The sequence below is a fragment of the Impatiens glandulifera genome, chromosome 2 (assembly GCF_907164915.1).
Source record: "Impatiens glandulifera chromosome 2, dImpGla2.1, whole genome shotgun sequence".
NCBI classification, from domain to species: domain Eukaryota; kingdom Viridiplantae; phylum Streptophyta; class Magnoliopsida; order Ericales; family Balsaminaceae; genus Impatiens; species Impatiens glandulifera.
This window is the reverse complement of record NC_061863.1, coordinates 64,480,823-64,498,683: the sequence shown is the minus strand read 5'-3', so window position 1 is coordinate 64,498,683 and position 17,861 is coordinate 64,480,823. Positions and strand designations below refer to the sequence as shown.

The 17,861-nt window shown below is 28.7% G+C and overlaps 3 protein-coding genes across 11 annotated transcripts; 2 read left to right on the top strand and 1 right to left on the bottom strand.

The window, feature by feature from the left end:
• Positions 1–5,920: 5,920 nt before the first annotated feature.
• On the bottom strand, positions 5,921–6,282 carry LOC124928073 (em-like protein GEA6). The gene has a single exon (XM_047468605.1). The coding sequence runs from the start codon at positions 6,231–6,233 to the stop codon at positions 5,952–5,954; it is 282 nt and encodes a 93-aa protein (XP_047324561.1). The 5' UTR covers positions 6,234–6,282; the 3' UTR covers positions 5,921–5,951.
• Positions 6,283–11,991: 5,709 nt separating this feature from the next.
• Positions 11,992–15,829, top strand: LOC124927337 (GDP-Man:Man(3)GlcNAc(2)-PP-Dol alpha-1,2-mannosyltransferase). Of its 9 annotated transcripts, none has more exons than XM_047467738.1 (10): positions 11,992–12,415; positions 12,574–12,860; positions 12,954–13,140; positions 13,435–13,503; positions 13,595–13,830; positions 13,927–14,036; positions 14,130–14,316; positions 14,701–14,781; positions 15,042–15,124; positions 15,691–15,825. In XM_047467738.1, the coding sequence occupies exons 1-8, from the start codon at positions 12,113–12,115 to the stop codon at positions 14,735–14,737; spliced, it is 1,416 nt and encodes a 471-aa protein (XP_047323694.1). In that variant the 5' UTR covers positions 11,992–12,112; the 3' UTR covers positions 14,738–14,781; positions 15,042–15,124; positions 15,691–15,825. The 9 variants fall into 9 exon arrangements, with proteins under 9 accessions (XP_047323694.1, XP_047323693.1, XP_047323695.1 ...); XM_047467737.1 differs by having other exon boundaries at positions 15,032–15,124; XM_047467735.1 differs by having other exon boundaries at positions 11,993–12,415; positions 14,130–14,466.
• Positions 15,204–16,527, top strand: LOC124927338 (transcription factor bHLH51). The gene is made up of 2 exons (XM_047467743.1): positions 15,204–15,872; positions 15,943–16,527. The coding sequence occupies exons 1-2, from the start codon at positions 15,672–15,674 to the stop codon at positions 16,468–16,470; spliced, it is 729 nt and encodes a 242-aa protein (XP_047323699.1). The 5' UTR covers positions 15,204–15,671; the 3' UTR covers positions 16,471–16,527.
• Positions 16,528–17,861: the final 1,334 nt, after the last annotated feature.

Genomic DNA, 17,861 nt, shown 5'->3' with positions numbered 1-17,861 from the left:
GTGATCATTGCCTTCGGTTTGCCAAGAGAAAGTTATTTATAGCCTCACAAAGTCGGTTAATCGATCAAGTAGATTGAATTTCAGTCCAAACGTCATTAATATCTTTTGTATGTTCTCCATCCAATTGATCGATATAGGTGATGATGAAGCCTATGATCGTAGGTGAAATGATCACCATGTTAGGGTGATCATTTCAACTTTCGAATCAACCGTTTTGGTTGAGTATCGATCGAGTTCCACTTTTGAAAAAACAAAAGTTTCGGCCAATCATCATGATTGTTCGTCGCGAGGAAGAAGACAAGTCAAAGTGGAAACGACGTTGTTTCAGGATGAATGCGAACGTCTGGGAGTTCCGTCAGCGTTTCATTGCGCTTGGGCAATCCGTTGGGTCTAGGCTAACGATGTTGATGGGCGCATTAATTGTTTCGCTGCTTCACGAACGCGCGTCTCTTCCATCTTATCAGGCGATGCAACTAACTGTTGGGTGTTTGATGATATTATAGCGCTCATCCGATGACTTTGTGACTTGTTGCACTAATTTCTCTTGATTTCGGCTATAGTAGATCCCGACTCATTTCCAACCTTTGAATTTGTCAGAAAATGATATTTTTCAATTTCTCTTGCCTCTATATTTAACCTACAAAATATCAAAATATTTTAAATAAAATATCATTTATTTTGCTTTTTGTTTTAAAATATTTTGAAATTTTTATAAATAATTTTAGGATAAAATTATACGTCTATTTATCATAAATTATTTAATTTAAATTTATTTTGACCCTTCATATTAATTTGAGTTATAATAAATATAACATTTTAATTCAAATTATTTTATTTATTTATTTTTGTCATTATTTTAATTAATTACAGTTTAATTATTACAATAATTATTTTAATTAATTATTTGATCACATTTTTATATTAATTTTAATTATATTTATTCAAAATAATTGTTTTAAACTTTATGTGAGTACATGAAACTTTAATACTTACAATTAATATATATATATATATATATATATATATATATATATATATATATATATATATATATATTCTCAATTTTTTTTTTTATTTCTTTATATATACAATTATAAGATCTCATAAATTATTTCATATTTTACCAAAATAAAAAAATATTTTTTTTTCTTTTTTAATTTATATATTTTCTCTCTCATATATATATATATATATATATATATATATATATATATATATATATATATATATATATTAATTTTTAATTTTTTTTAATATATAAATATTTTCTTTTTATTTTTCCCTTACTTCTATTATAAATAAAAATTTATATAATATATAAAAAAATTGTAAATCTTTTTATTAACTAAACATAAAATATATAAATTATCTTCTTATTTATATATATATATATATATATATATTTATATAGTTTCTCTATTATTATTAATATATTTATTTTTATTATATATTACATATATTTTATTTATATGAAAATGAAAATAAATAAGAATTAAATTTATATATTTTTATTATCAAAAATGAAAATAATAAACAAATATATAAATATGTAAAAGTATATATAAATAAAAAAAGAAAATTATAAATAAATGTAAAATTGTTTATTTAAAAATAAATTTTTATTTTAAAAATTAAATAAAAAATTATAATAAGATAAATAAGTTTAAATGAAAATAATATTTTTATATGAAACAAATATATAACTTACTATATTTATTAAAAAAAAAAAAAAAGTAATGTACAAGTATTATATTCTTTCATATTCCACAATATCATAGTGTCTTTCAAAACAAATTACAATTTTAAACCAAAACAATATATATATTATGTTATAAAAAAAATAATGAGTAAAATATTGTTATTATCATATTATAAAAGTATATTTATATATAAAAAATAAAAATATTTATAATGATTAAAAAATAATACATTTTTTATTATAACAAATATATAAATAAAAATGTAATTTGAGATTTAAATTTTTTAATATAATTTTGATAAAAATATTAAATATAAAACATTTAAAATAAAATAAAAATATAATATAATATAATAAAATAAAAAATAATGTTTATAATTAAAAATAAAATATATTAATATTAATTTGTAATTGAAAATATTTTTTTTAATATAAGTAATAAAAAATAAAAATATATAATTTATAAAATTAAATTTTATTGTAGAAAATATATATTTATAAATAAATTAATAATAAATAAAATATTATGAGTTTAATTGACATGTAAAAATAAAATAAAATATTTATAAAGAGATTTATAATAATCAATGAAAATAATATATTTTTTACTATGAGAAATATATGAATAAAAAAATGCAATTTGAAAATTTTAATTTTAGTACAATATTAAAAATTAAAAATGAAGGTATTTATAAAAAATTAAAATTAAAATAATATATTATAAAATTAAAAAAAATGTTTATAATTTAAAGTAAAATATATTAAAAGTTGTGAATAAAATATGAATAGTTTATAATTACAAAAATAATAATTTGTAATTGAAAATATTTTTTCTAATATAAGAAATAAAAAATAAAAAAAATTATAAAATTAAATTTTATTTTAGAAAATATATATTTATAAATAAATTAATAATGAATAAAATATTATAAGTTTAATTGACATGTAAAAATAAAATAAAATATTAATAATGAGATTTATAATAATTAATGAAAATAATATATTTTTTATTATGAGAAATATATGAATAAAAATATGTAATTTGAAAATTTAAAATTTAAATTTAATTTTGGTACAATATAAAAAATAAGGCATTTATAAAAAATGAAAAATAATATATAATAACATTAAAAAAAATAATTTAATAATTAACATTGAAAATAATACTTTTTTATAAATTTCATAAAAAAAGAGAGTATAAAACATTTTAAAAATTAAATAAATAATTATAAGGACATTATTAATATTTTTAATTAATTTTTTTTAATATTAGAAGTGCATAAATAAAATATATATAATTAAAAAAGTAAACAAAAATTATGTTTTATTATTACAATATTTTTATACAGAAATTAATGATAAAAGATTAATAATAATAATAATAATAATAGAATAAAATATTTATTATAAAGAGATTAATAATAATATATGAAAATAATATATTTTCTTTATTAAAAATAAGGTATTTAAAAAAATAATCACTTTAAAATATATATAATATGTTATATGAATTTTTAAATTACTAATGAATATATGTTTTATAAATTTGATGAGAAAAATGTAAAATGTTAATATAAAAGATATATAAAAAACAGTTAAATAATATTTATAATTAATGACATTAATAATAATAATTTATAATTGAAAATTGAAATTTTTGAAAAATATATAACATGTTATGTATTTTAAAATTAATAATGAATATATTTTTACAAATTTGATAAAAAAAAAATAGATTAAAATTATTAAGTTGTGATGAAAGATAATATAGGATTAATTACAAATAATGATAAAACATTTTTTTTATCTATCTCTTTCTTCTTGTCTTTTTGTACCCGACAAATTTGTGTATTAGCCTTAACTAAAATTAGTTAAACTAGAATGTATCCGTGCATTTTCACGAGTAATAATATAAAAAATCGTGAAAAAATATTACGGTAAACTTTTTATGGGCGGGTCAACCCACAATCCGACTCAAGTATCAATTTACTCTCACATATATCCAAATTAACCACAGCTCTCGACCCGGCAATCCGGACACTTTAAAAATTAAGCATCATTATATATATATATTAGTTAGTTAAAAAGTTGAACTTATATCGTTAAAATGTCACGCGTTTATCAAATTTTGGGTTGAATTTAAAATATAAATTGTTATTAGCCTAGTTGATTAAAATGTTGTACTTGTTTTGTTAGGTTGCAAGTTCGAACCATACCTATAACATTTTTAATTTTATTTTTAACCGTTTTAAGTTTATGGACGGGTCAACCCACAATCCGACCCAAGTATCCATTTACTTTCACATATATCCAAATTAACCACAGCTCTCGACTCGGCAATCCGGACACTTTAAAAATTAAGTATCATTATATATATATAGATGGGAGATAAAAGAATTTGTCAAATTTAGAACTCTCTTAAATAATGGTTTTCGTTTAAAAGAACTCTGTTTATAATTTTTTTTTTATATTTAAGACTATTAGTTAACAGCATTAATATACATGTGAGGTCTTTTAAATTATTTAACATGTTATTTTATTTATTTAATCTTTATTCACTTTTTAATCCCATTTCCTACATCTCCCACTCTCTTTTTCGGCTCATAGACTAACAGCGCTACCCTCCAAACTACCCACATTTTCATTCTAATTCCCAAACTACCCACATTCCTTCTCTATAATATTAATTAACCCATTAATTAACTCACTCTCCCTCTTAACCCACTAATTAATTCACTCTCTCTCTTAACCCACTAATAAACTCTCTTTCTCTCTAAACCCATTAATTAAGCCCCTCAACTATTAATTAATATCCTCACTTTTAAACTATTAATTAATTCATTATATCTCAATCAAATAATTAAAATATATTATATAAATATTAAAATAAAATAACACATATATTTTATTTTTATTTAAATCTATAAATATAATATATATATATAGTTTAAATTAAATACATTAAATTAAATAATTTAAATAAATATTATAAATTAAAATAAAATAGAATACATAAACCAAACTTAAAACTTAAAATAAAATACATTACATAAACATTATATCACAATAAAATACATAAACATTATAATAAAATAAAATACATAATAAATATTAATCACATTCATATATAAGATTAAAAATATATAAGATTAAAAGTTGAATTGACAAGTCACTACAAATATAAGATTGATAAAAGTTGGATTGACAAGTCACTACAAATATAAGATTGATAAAAGTTGGATTGACAATTCATTACAAAAATAAGATTAAAAAATTAAATTGAAAAATTAACTTAAAAGTTTATATTAATTATATAAGAGTAGAATTATAAATATAATATTGAATTGACAAATCATTAACTCAAAAGTTAGATGAAAAGTCATTAAAAGTTAAGACCAATGTTATAGAAAAAAAATTGAATTATAAAGATAAAATATGCATCTTATTGTGATTAATATTTATTTTATAAAGATATATTAAATATTAATCACGTTTAATATACAATAAAATACATATCACGATGAAGCCGCAAGCGAGACTCATAGTAATGAGGTCGGTGAAAAGAGAATCGAGAATATAGGTAAAAAAAGAGAATAAAAAAAAAAGAGAATATGAGTTCCTCCGTTGACGGCGAGCGGGTTCAATACAAAGAGTGACTCTTTGAAACTCTTTGAAAATGGTGAAGAAGCTTAACCATTGAGTTTTCATACTTTACAGTCAATTGGGAGAAAAGAAAAATGGGCAATTTATATAAAGTACGGACAAATAAAAGAGATTCAAAATAAAAGAACAAAAAAATAAAATTATGAATAATAGATAAATTAACAGTCTTAAATATAAAAAAATATTATAATTAGAATTCTCCTAATTTTAAATTTGATAAAACCTTTCGACTAGAGTCCTAAATTTGTTATTATCCCTTATATAAATTAGGGGAAATTAGAAGAAACTTTAAACTCATGCAAATGCTCAAAAATTGTAGTGGATGAAAGAAAGACATATAATTATAAAAGTACAAGTCCATATATATATACAGTACAAGCAGCTAGCTAGCTAGCGGGATCAAAAGTAAAAAAAGACAATAATATTAAACTAGCTAGATAGGTATAATCGATAACAATCACAAACACAAAACGATTGTCGGCGATCAAACCATGCCATGCACACAGATACGTTACTATAATAAAAAGGCACAAAAAGGAACATGCATATTTTCCGGCAAGCTAGCTAGCTAGGTGATGATGATGATCGATCAGGTGGTGGTCTTGAACTTGGATTCGTCGATCTGAATCCCTTCTTCTTCGGCACGCTCTCCGCCTGACTTATCTGCGGTGGTTAACCCCCCTTTGCGTCCCAGCTCCTGGTACCCTTCAGTCCCTATCTGATCCTTCCTAGTCTGTCCTCCTCGGCTACGACCTTCGGCCAGATGTTCCTGGGCCTCTAGGCTTTTACCGCCGGTGCCGCCTGACACCACCGTCTCTCCTTTCCTCGCCTTCTCATCCAGTACTTCTCGCTTCTCTTGTCCCGAAGCCATACTTACTTAATTAGATCGATATAGATATTGGTAACTTTATATTTCTTTTTTCTTCACTCTCTATCTTTTTTAATTAATTTACCCATGATCGATCGATGTATGCATTTATTTATAGGACACCTGAATTAACTAGCAAGCTAGCGGCGCCAACTTACGTACGTGGCGATGGCGATGGTGCTCCTTTCCGACACGTGGCCGACAGCAAAAGTTTCCAGAATGACAGCTGGCGGATTAGTGTAACGTCGGGACAACCAGCTACCATGGAACGCGACACGTGTTGTAGCTATTTTTGACGTGTCTCTACACTACACTATATATATATATATATGGAAAATTTAATTTTTCATTTTTTTATATATTTTTTTTTATTTTTTTTAAAGAGTGTAATAATTTTTTATAAATTTTTTTAATAATTCAAATAAATCTCTTTTTTTCAATTATCATATCACTTAATTTATTAAGTAAATTATTAAAATACTTTTATTTTAAATTATTATTTTTTATTTAATTTATATATAATATTTTTTATTAAAAAAAATTATAAGATCATTATTTATATATCAAATAACATCCATCCAAACCAGCCCTAAATATATATAAAGTAAAAGTAGTAAAAACAAAACTATAGACTTTCAATATAACTAAGGCCTTATTACATATAGAGATAGAGATAAAGATATTTAATGATGATGTTTTTTTTATAAAATAATTTAAAATGTATTGATATATAAAAATAAAATAAATAAAATAATTTTAAATAGCAGGTTTTAATAATTAACATTTTGTTAATGTATTATTAATTAGTTTGATAGACGACCGGGAAAATGAAAGTTATATTATTTTTATTTTTTTTTGTGTTATTTGAATAACCTAAAGAGATCCATGTCTAAAAAAATGTGTCTTCTTGTATGAACCTTTATCTACTTTTGTCACAATCATACTCATTTAAACACAAAAGTGTACAACCTAGAGCTTGTTTTGGAGGTTTTTTTTTTAAAATTTAAAAGGAGAAAAAATATAATGATTGGTGATGATTTTGAAGAGGTGAGTATTATTTTGGTAAACAAAAACTTAAAGGTATTGATATATAAATAAAATAAAAAATAATAATTTAAAATAGAAATTATTTTAGTATTTTAATTAATAATTTGAGTGATGTGATGGATAAAAAGGGAGTGAAGTAATGTTTGATTTTGTATAGATTTTTTTAGAACACATACCGAACAAGGTCCTAAATAATCCGCTATATTTCTTTAATTTAAAAAAAAAAAAAACCCACCAACTAGAAGAAAAACAATTAAGTGGAAATTGAAAATTGTTCTTGTCTCGTGTATAATTTTATAATTAATAGATGTTTGATATTGTGATACTAAATACGTGTCATGCTAAAAAAAAATGAGAAGCTTTTACTCACTTTGTTGGAGGTGTATTTATTGGATACTAGCATTTAGCCTATGCATTTACACGAGTATTAATATAAAAATCGTGAAAAAAAATTACGAGCATTTAACCTGTACATTTTTTATTTTATTTTTAACCGTTTTAAGTTTATGGGTGGGTCAACCCACAATCCGACCCAAGTATCCATTTACTCAACACCTATATATATTAGTTAGTTAAAAAGTTGAACTTATATTAATATTAAAACGTCCCGCGTTTATCAAATTTGGTGTTGAATTTAAAATATAAAATCTTTGTAGCCTAGTTGGTTAAAGAGTTATACTTGTTTTGTTAAGTTGCAAGTTCGAAACATACCTCTTACATTTTTAATCTTATTTTTAGCCGTTTTAAATTTAAAAACGGGTCAACCTACAATCCGACCCAAGTATCCAAATTAACCATAGCTCTCGACCCGGCAATCCGGACACTTTAAAAATTAAGCATCATTATATATATATAGATTAGTTAGTTAAAAAGTTGAACTTAAATTAATATTAAAACGTCTCGCGTTTATCAAATTTGGTGTTAAATTTAAAATATAAAGTCTTTGTAGTCTAGTTTGTTAAAGAGTTGTATTTGTTTTGTTAGGTTGCAAGTTCGAAACATACCTCTAGCATTTTTAATTTTATTTTTAACCGTTTTAAATTTAAAAACGGGTCAACCCACAATCCGACCCAAATATCCAAATTAACCACAGCTCTCGACCCGGCAATCCGGACACTTTAAAAATTAAGCATCATTATATATATATATATATATATATATATATATATATAGATTAGTTAGTTAAAAAGTTGAACTTATATTAATATTAAAACGTTCCGCGTTTATCAAATTTGGTGTTGAATTTAAAATATAAAGTCTTTGTAGCCTAGTTGGTTAAAGAGTTGTATTTGTTTTGTTAGGTTGCAAGTTCGAAACATACCTCTAGCATTTTTAATCTTATTTTTAACCGTTTTAAATTTAAAAACGGGTCAACCCACAATCCGATCCAAGTATCCAAATTAACCACAGCTCTCGACCCGGTAATCCGGACACTTTAAAAATTAAGCATCATTATATATATATAGATTAGTTAGTTAAAAAGTTGAACTTATATTAATATTAAAATGTTTCGCGTTTATCAAATTTGGTGTTAAATTTAAAATATTAAGTCTTCGTAGTCTAGTTTGTTAAAGAGTTGTATTTGTTTTGTTAGGTTGCAAGTTCGAAACATACCTCTAGCATTTTTAATTTTATTTTTAACCGTTTTAAATTTAAAAACGGGTCAACCCACAATCCGACCCAAGTATCCAAATTAACCACAACTCTCGACCCGACAATCCAGACATTTTAAAAATTAAGCATCATTATATATATATATATAGATTAGTTAGTTAAAAAGTTGAACTTATATATTAAAACGTCCCGCGTTTATCAAATTTGGTGTTAAATTTAAAATATTAAGTCTTTGTAGTCTAGTTTGTTAAAGAGTTGTATTTGTTTTGTTAGGTTGCAAGTTCGAAACATACCTCTAGTATTTTTAATTTTATTTTTAACCGTTTTAAATTTAAAAACGGGTCAACCCACAATCCGACCCAAGTATCCAAATTAACCACAGCTCTCGACCCGGCAATCCAGACATTTTAAAAATTAAGCATCATTATATATATATAGATTAGTTAGTTAAAAAGTTGAACTTATATATTAAAACGTCCCGCGTTTATCAAATTTGGTGTTGACTTAAAAATATAAAGTCTTTGTAGCTTATTTGGTTAAAGAGCTGTACTTGTTTTGTTAGGTTGCAAGTTCGAAACATACTTCTAGCATTTTTAATTTTATTTTTAACCGTTTTAAATATAAAAACGGGTCAACCCACAATCCGACCCAAGTATCCAAATTAACCACAGCTCTCGACCCGGCAATCCGGACACTTTAAAAATTAAGCATCATTATATATATATATATAGATAAAAAATCATTTTCAAGAAGTATTAAGTCCACTATTCTTGAAATTTGGTGATAATTAGTTATATTTTATTAAAAATTTTAATTTATTTAGTTTTGCATTTTAATTAATAAAACTAAAATTTAGTATGTGCATTTGCATGAGTAATAATATAAAATTTGAGAAAAAAAAATTACGGTTAAAATGTAATAGCATTTTTAATTTACTCTCAAAACATACCTATAGCATTTTAAATTTTATTTTTAACCGTTTTAAATTTATGGGCAGGTCAACCCACAATCCGACCCATATATATTCATTTACTCTCACATATATATTCAAATTAACCACAACTCTCGATTCGGCAATCCGAACACTTTAAAAATTAAGCATCATTATATATATATATATATTAGGTTTTCCGAAAGAGGGGAGGTCATAGCTGGCCTGACTCTAAGACCACCCACAGTAGGGTGTCAAAATGGGGACTAAATGGTGCAGGGAACAAATGAGTATCAAATTTTGAGGATTAAAAAATGGGTATCAAATTTTGATACCGGTGCAAATTTATTTCCAGCTGATGTGGCACAATGACAGCGCGTCAAGTGGCAGCGCTGGTGGGTTATTTTTTTGTTTTGTTTTCTTTTTTAAATACTACTTTTGCATAATAATTGATCAAAATTAAAAAAATATATATATCATTATTTTTATTTTTCGAGATCTATAAATAGAGACTTGGTTTATGTCATTTGAACACCAAAAAATTTCTGAAAATTTTCACCATATTATCATCCTTGTTTGTATCACTTTTCTTTTAAAATCTTCAAACTCTTTTATGGATCATTCACAAAACTACAAATTCTTTCCAAATTACTTCCCAAATCAAGCTCAAAACCCAAATATACAACCTTCGAACCAAAACATTGAATCCATCCTAATTTTCCACAACAATATATGATGCCACCCAACTTTGACATGCAATACCCGTATAACCATCCTTATATGCCTTATGGCTATCCACTTATCTCTGGAAATAACTTTCATGTCGCTCATACCAACTATCCAAATAGTGAACAATCAAATGATCTAAACACAAATATCTCTAGGGGATGTTGATGGGAATACCCCAACCACTTTTCTTGCTCCAACCCAACAATCAACCCGAAAATCATATGATCCTTGGAGCACGGAGGACAACAAAGCTTTACTAAATGGTTATTTCCATTTTAGTAATGATAGTGAATTGGGGAGGAGCCAAAAGGGCGACACTTTCTGGGGTAAAATTGCAGAATTTGTAAATGACAAGTTTGAAGGTGAGAAACCAAGGACTGGATTACAATGCAAAAGTCATTTTTGTACCATCAATAAAAAAATCGCAACTTTTATTGGTTATTATAGTTCAGCATGCAGAACTAAGTGTAGTGGTTGGTCCGATGATAACTACGTGGAAAAGGCTTTAGAGTTGTATCGCGATAATGAAAAACAAAGATTTTCCTTGTTGGAAGAGTGGAAGATGGTCTGTGACCAACCAAGATATATGGTAGGAGCAAATGAATCTGGAAGTAGTGGATCAAAGAGAAAAAGTGGAGGTGATGAAGTTGAATCCTCAGCTCCATCCATCGTACGTCCAGAAGGTAGGGACACAACAAAGAAGAAAGCTAGAAAAGCATCAACTTCGAAAAAATCAAAGGCTAAAATTGATGAGGAGTTATCTAATGTAGCCTCTACTCTTGAAAAATTTGAAGAAAGGAGGACTAGTACAACTTCGGCTATGTTGAAGTATGCCCGTGCTAGAAGTTGAAGATGTTGATGTAGGACATGCTAAAAGTAATTTTAATACCTTGAATAACACTCTGCTGTAGGACATACTAAAAAGTGAGTGTTAAAATAAATGTTAAGCTGATTTGGCAGACTATTAAATGAAAAAATTTGATACCATGTGTGGATAGTCTAAGGCCCGACACCGGAGACCCCTGTATCCATTAATTTTTTTTTTACTATATACTCTTTTTATAAATTGACTTATTTTTATTATTTTAATAAAATCAGTAACAAAGAATGTGTTATTTATTGTAGAAATTCATAAATGTGTACTATATAATATATATTATGATATTAGATATTCCAGTCTTACCCACCACAACTAAAAGAACATAATAAATTATCTTACAATTATAATTGATACATCTATAATAAATTATAGAGGCAGAGGGAGCACTATTTTGGGGAGCGACTCGTACAGAGTGAATGTGACCTCGTTGTTATACGTAAGTGACCTCACTGTTATACAAAAGAGACCTCGTCCATTTTGTATAACAACGAGGTCTCTTTTATATAACAAGAAAGTCTCTTTCGTATAACAGCGATGTCTTTTCAGTGTACGAGTTCCTCCCATAGTACTAATTGATTAAAAAGATAACAAACAAAAATAAACTATGACTATAATCCTCGCCGGAACGGCGTTTCAATTGTCAGTCTTCATTCTTCTCCTCACGATCGATTTCATCTCAAAATGACATATCAATTTGTGGTTTTCTCATTCATCTCTGCTCTTTCGTCCTTGATTCTGAGTTTGTTTGTAAGCGCACTAGTTCGAGGTCGGAGGAACAAGAAGAAGGCGGTAGCTTTTTTCCACCCTTATACTAACGACGGCGGTGGAGGGGAAAGAGTACTCTGGTGCGCTGTCAAGGCCATCCAAGAGGACCGCCCGGACGTCGAGTGCGCCGTCTACACCGGGGACCACGATGCTTCTCCCGACAGCCTTATGGCCCGAGCCGTCGATCGTTTCGGTGTGAAGCTGCATTATCCGCCTAAGGTACTAGCCATAACCGTCTCATTCTGTTTGATTATTTAGGTTTCCAATTTAGCAATGTGATATTGGCTGACCTTATTGTAGAATTACAGTTTCCTCTTGAATCGTGATTGGAATAGAAATTTCTGTTTAATTTCTGGTTTCGTGTTGTAATTTAAAAGGTGGTGCATCTGTGTAAGAGGAAATGGATTGAAGAAACAACTTATCCTCGCTTTACTATGATAGGTCAAAGCTTGGGCTCGGTGTATCTTTCATGGGAAGCTTTGTGCAAGTTTACTCCTATGTACTATTTTGATACTAGTGGCTATGCTTTTACATATCCAGTTGCACGATTGTTTGGATGCAAGGTCATTTGCTACACCCATTACCCTACAATCAGTTTAGACATGTTATCTCGTGTGCGTGCACACACTTCATTGTATAACAATGATGCTTTAATTGCTCGAAGGTTTGTTCTGCGTTTTCACATCTAGTTGCTATCTGAATATGCATCATACAGCTGTTCTCATTACAATTCAAGTCTTTTGTTTGTTGTGGGCAGTATTTGGTTATCTGAATGCAAAATTTTGTATTACAAGTTCTTTAGTTGGATGTATGGCATGGTTGGTTCATGTGCTCATCTTGCAATGGTGAACTCTTCGTGGACAGCATCTCATATCGAGAAGCTTTGGGGGATCTCAGACCGTATTAAGCGAGTTTATCCACCATGTGATACTTCAGGACTTCAGGTTCATGATGATGATTATGAGGAATTTCTTTTGGAATTTAATCATTTATGTTGGTACTAGTATTGTAATCACGGATTCAAATCCTAGGTAGAACCAACTTCTGATTTGGAAACACTTATTGTTTATGTATCTTGATCCATTTCAAATACATAAAAGTATGAAAAGTAAATTTAGTCAAAAACAGATTCATAATTTTTTTCTTTCCGTTAAACATAAACACAAGTGTTTCCAAATTGGATCTGCTGTTGTTTTTACCTATAGGCAAGAAAGCATTAACTGTTTGACTTATAACAGGAGCTTCAACTTGAAAGATCAATCAGACCAGCCACAATTATATCTGTTGCTCAATTTCGTCCAGAGAAGGTTGGAAGTCTGAAAAAAAGTAGAATCTGATGGATTTTGTGGTTGTTGAAGTTCTCTCTTTCAGATAATGACTGAATTCCATTTGTCTCAGGGGCATGTCTTACAACTTGAAGCATTTTCTGCTGTGATGAAGAAATTGTATGCTGATGAACCAAGGCCAAAGCTCCAGCTTGTTGGTAGCTGCCGAAATAAGGCAGACGAGGAAAGAGTGCAGAATTTAAAAAACAAGGCCGTTGAATTGAATGTTGAAGAGGATGTGGAATTCCATGTGAACGTAACTTACAAGTCTGCACCTTTTTTTCCATATATATTTCTGTACATCTTAATGTAAACTTACAACCTTCAAATGTTCTACGAAATTGTCTAGAAATATATGTGAATTTACACGATTTTTTTGTTGGTTTATTGACTCTTCAAATAAAGAAACTTGGCGAGACTCCTTGGAGGTGCAGTTGCTGGAATTCATTCTATGATAGACGAGCACTTTGGCATTAGCGTGGTAGAGTACATGGCAGCCGGAGCCATTCCAATTGGTGGGTAACAACAGAAGTCCTCATTTGTAACGAAATTATGAGTACTCGATAAATTCATATGACTGACATTTTTTCCTGTGTCCACATCTCCAGCCCATGCTTCTGCTGGTCCCAAGATGGACATTGTGCTGGAAGAAGATGGGAATCAAACAGGATTTCTTGCAGAAGATTTGAGAGAATATTCAGATGCCATCTTAAATGTTCTGAGAATGGAAGAAACTGAGAGATTGAAGATGGCAGGAGCAGCAAGGAAACGAGCGAGCAGGTTTTCGGAACAGAGGTTTTATGAAGATTTCAAAGAGGCTATCAGGCCAATCTTACAAACTCCTTTTGAGTGATAAGAGTCACAGTAGCTTTGAATGAATCACAGGGAAACTCCCTCATTTTCAAATTTTACCTCTCAAAAACGACTTTTTATCAAATGAAGATGGTTAGAATCTCAAGTTTTAGTTTTTAGATTCTATAATATTATAATCCCTTATTTGGAGAGTTAGAATCCTAAAACTGATTTATTTATACAAATTTATTTGATCAAGTGTGTTATCTGAATTATTGCTTAATGATATGAGTGCTACCTAGCTTAGCTAGTATCATGTGATTTAAAATTAATAATGTCAGATCACTTCATGATTGATTATGTTCTGTAATTCTTCAACTTTAACAGCTGCTGCCTTGAATCAAAGCCAGCACTTGGAGAGTAAAAGCCAGCACTTTGAATCAAATCCCTTTCAGTGTCCTCTTTATGGTGAGTTTTTTCTTCTTTCATTAACGTGTTTTGGGTCCCATAGCCGCCGTTTATCTATGACCTCCATTGATGTTTTTTCAATCCTTTTTGTCTTCTTTCCTTCCATTAAAAGATGTAAGAAAAAAGATGCCAACCAATCAATTGCACTCCGCAACTGGGTCTATCATTAGATAGAGTTTTGTCCATATTATGGATGAATCTAAGCATGTGTTGTAATATTAGATATTATACCTCTACTCATATTATATAGATAAGTTCAGAAAACAACAAAAGGGTATAGTCACGAGGAGACATTGAGAAGAACATCAAAATAGTTTGAGCCATGAGATCCTCATCCACAGAGGTATTTCTCTTTTCTTTTCTTTTCTACACCGCTAAGTAGACGAATAATCTTGTTTTTCTAAAAAATAAAAATAGGTATTTTTTCCTTTCCTTTTTTATTGAGCTAACATTAATATGCTTAATTTAAGGGAGGGGAGGCATTTAACATGTTTTTATTTTAATATATTTTAGCCTTTTGAATACGATAAAAACGTCTCTAAAAAGACAGGATTTTTATTTAACATTGGGGGGATATTATAAGTACAATATATCTCTATCTATCTCTCTCTCTCTCTAGAAAATTTCTCTAGTACACTGTTTGAGGATCCCAGTGGATTGGTGTCTTAAGATAAACATGAACATGAAGCTTTTAGATTTGTGGATGGATGTCCTGCTGATAGTGAGATGACTGGTTGATGAGACCACCATATTCATTTCACTCCTAAATTAATGCGGGGCTCTAATAGGGCATCCCACCAATCAATCAACTTCAAATTCCTCCTTCGAGACAATTATAAGAGGGAGGAGAGATCAATGCCATTCTATACCATAAAGAAAGATATTTTATTATGGAACATCATTTTGCAGATTGGTGTTTTGATCAAGAAACCTCCATTCCTATAGCTGCTGATCATTTGGGCTCAATACCCTTTGGTGAAGACAGGTCATTAAATGTCTTGAGAAGCCACAGGCAAGCGGAGAAGCGTCGAAGAGATAGGATCAATACCCAGATGTCAGCTCTTCGAAAGATGGTTCCTGATTCAGATAAGGTTCTCTTTTTGTTTTGTTTTGTTTTATGTGTGATCATCTAATTGATTTGATTAATGCTGATCGCATCAGATGGATAAAGCAGCCTTATTAGGGAATGTGATTGAGCAAATTAAGGATCTCAAGAAAAAAGCAACCGAATGCATCAGCAAAAGCCTCACAGTGTTGCCAATGGACACCGACGAAGTGACAGTAGATTTGTTTCTAGACGAAGAAGCCGATGATCCTTCGAGTGATCAAATTCAAAACCCAGAAAGCTTTCTGATAAGGGCGTCGCTATGCTGCGATGATCGGCCTGAGCTGTTTGGAGAGCTGAACCAGACACTGAAAAGTCTGAATCTGGTTACAGTAAGAGCTGATATTGGTTCATTAGGGGGGAGAGTGAAGGGCATTTTAGTCCTTTGCAGGAGTGGAGAAACAAAAGGGATAGTAGACAATTGCTGTTTGAATAGTATTAAACAATCATTGAAAGGGGCTTTGGGTAAAATTGCTTCAACTTCTTCAATGGCGTCCAATTATAGTATCAAGAGCAGGAGACAGAGGTTCTTCTTTCCTGATTCTTCTTCTCAATGCTCAACAAATTACTATTCTCAATATTGATCTTTTCATGGCGTCTGACATATATATATATATATAAAGAGTTCGATGAATTTTCATCAAAAACACTTTAAATGAACCGGAGTTAGTGGTGTGTCATGCTTAATTATCTGCACTTCAAATATATATATATATATATTATTATTATTAAAATTCAAATAATTTTGTTTTAGTTTATTTATATTCACATAAAATTCAGTAATTTAATACCTGACAAAGAAAACAAGTAAAAAATGATAGTGATGATCTTGATAATATAATATTAAGTGAATGGATAAAATAAAAAATGACCCTAAAACATTATTCTTTTAAATAATTTTATATTCTTAAAAAAAATAGGGAAATTTGACAAAAATAACATAAAGATTTTCTTAATTGCATCCTGGTCACACGTAATTTTTTAATGTGCTGAGAACCATTTTGACAGGCCTTAAGTTTTTTTTATATAAATACTCAAATTTTTCATTTCGTTATTTTATTTATTTCTCTTCTCTCTCTACTCCGCGTTCTCTCTTGCGACGGCAACGAAACCCTAAACGAACACATTATACAGATCAACGACCAAATCACGTTCTAATCCATTATTGTTATCATACGTATTGATTTATGTTCTTATTTCCATTATGTTCATCTTCAAATCCTAAACTATGAGGTTGTTCTTATTGTTCATCTTGTTCATATTTTATTTATTTTGTTCATATTGGTTGTTCATCTTGTCGATGATGATAATTGCAGATGATGTTCTGAATCGGTTTCGTTTCAGGAAAAATTCGTGTGATCTCATGAAGCGGCACAATGGTCACGCGAAGCGGCACGATCGTCACGCGTTACACGCAGCGACACGGTCGTCATTCGAAGGCCCATCGTGTTACATGAAGCAGCACAGTGGTCACGCGAAGCGACACGATTGTCACGCGTTACGCGAAACGCAAAACAAAATGATCGTCACGCGAAGGCTTGTCGCATTACGCGAAGCGGCACAATGGTCACGAGAAGCGACACGGTCGTCACGCGAAGGGCTATCCCTTGTAGCGAAGAGCCATCCTTTGGGTGTTTTGTTTTACCTTTACTCAGATTTTGATGGAAGTTTTCGTTGTTCAATGTTCTTTGTATCTTTTGATGTTTTAAGATTGCCTAGAAAAACAACTGTTTAAGGTGATTAATAATTCACTAGTTTTAGTGGATGATTATCCAATTGTTGGATTATCTTAAATTTGGTTCTTTGTGACAATTGTTTTTTGAGCAATTTATAATAATTTGTTGTTTCAAATAACCTTAATTATTGTAAGTTATAGATTCTTAATTCGAAAAATAGTTTATTTAAAATTAATCTCAAATCGATAGAGATTTAAACCTATAGACTAAGACGAAAACATAGTAAAGAAAAGATTGAT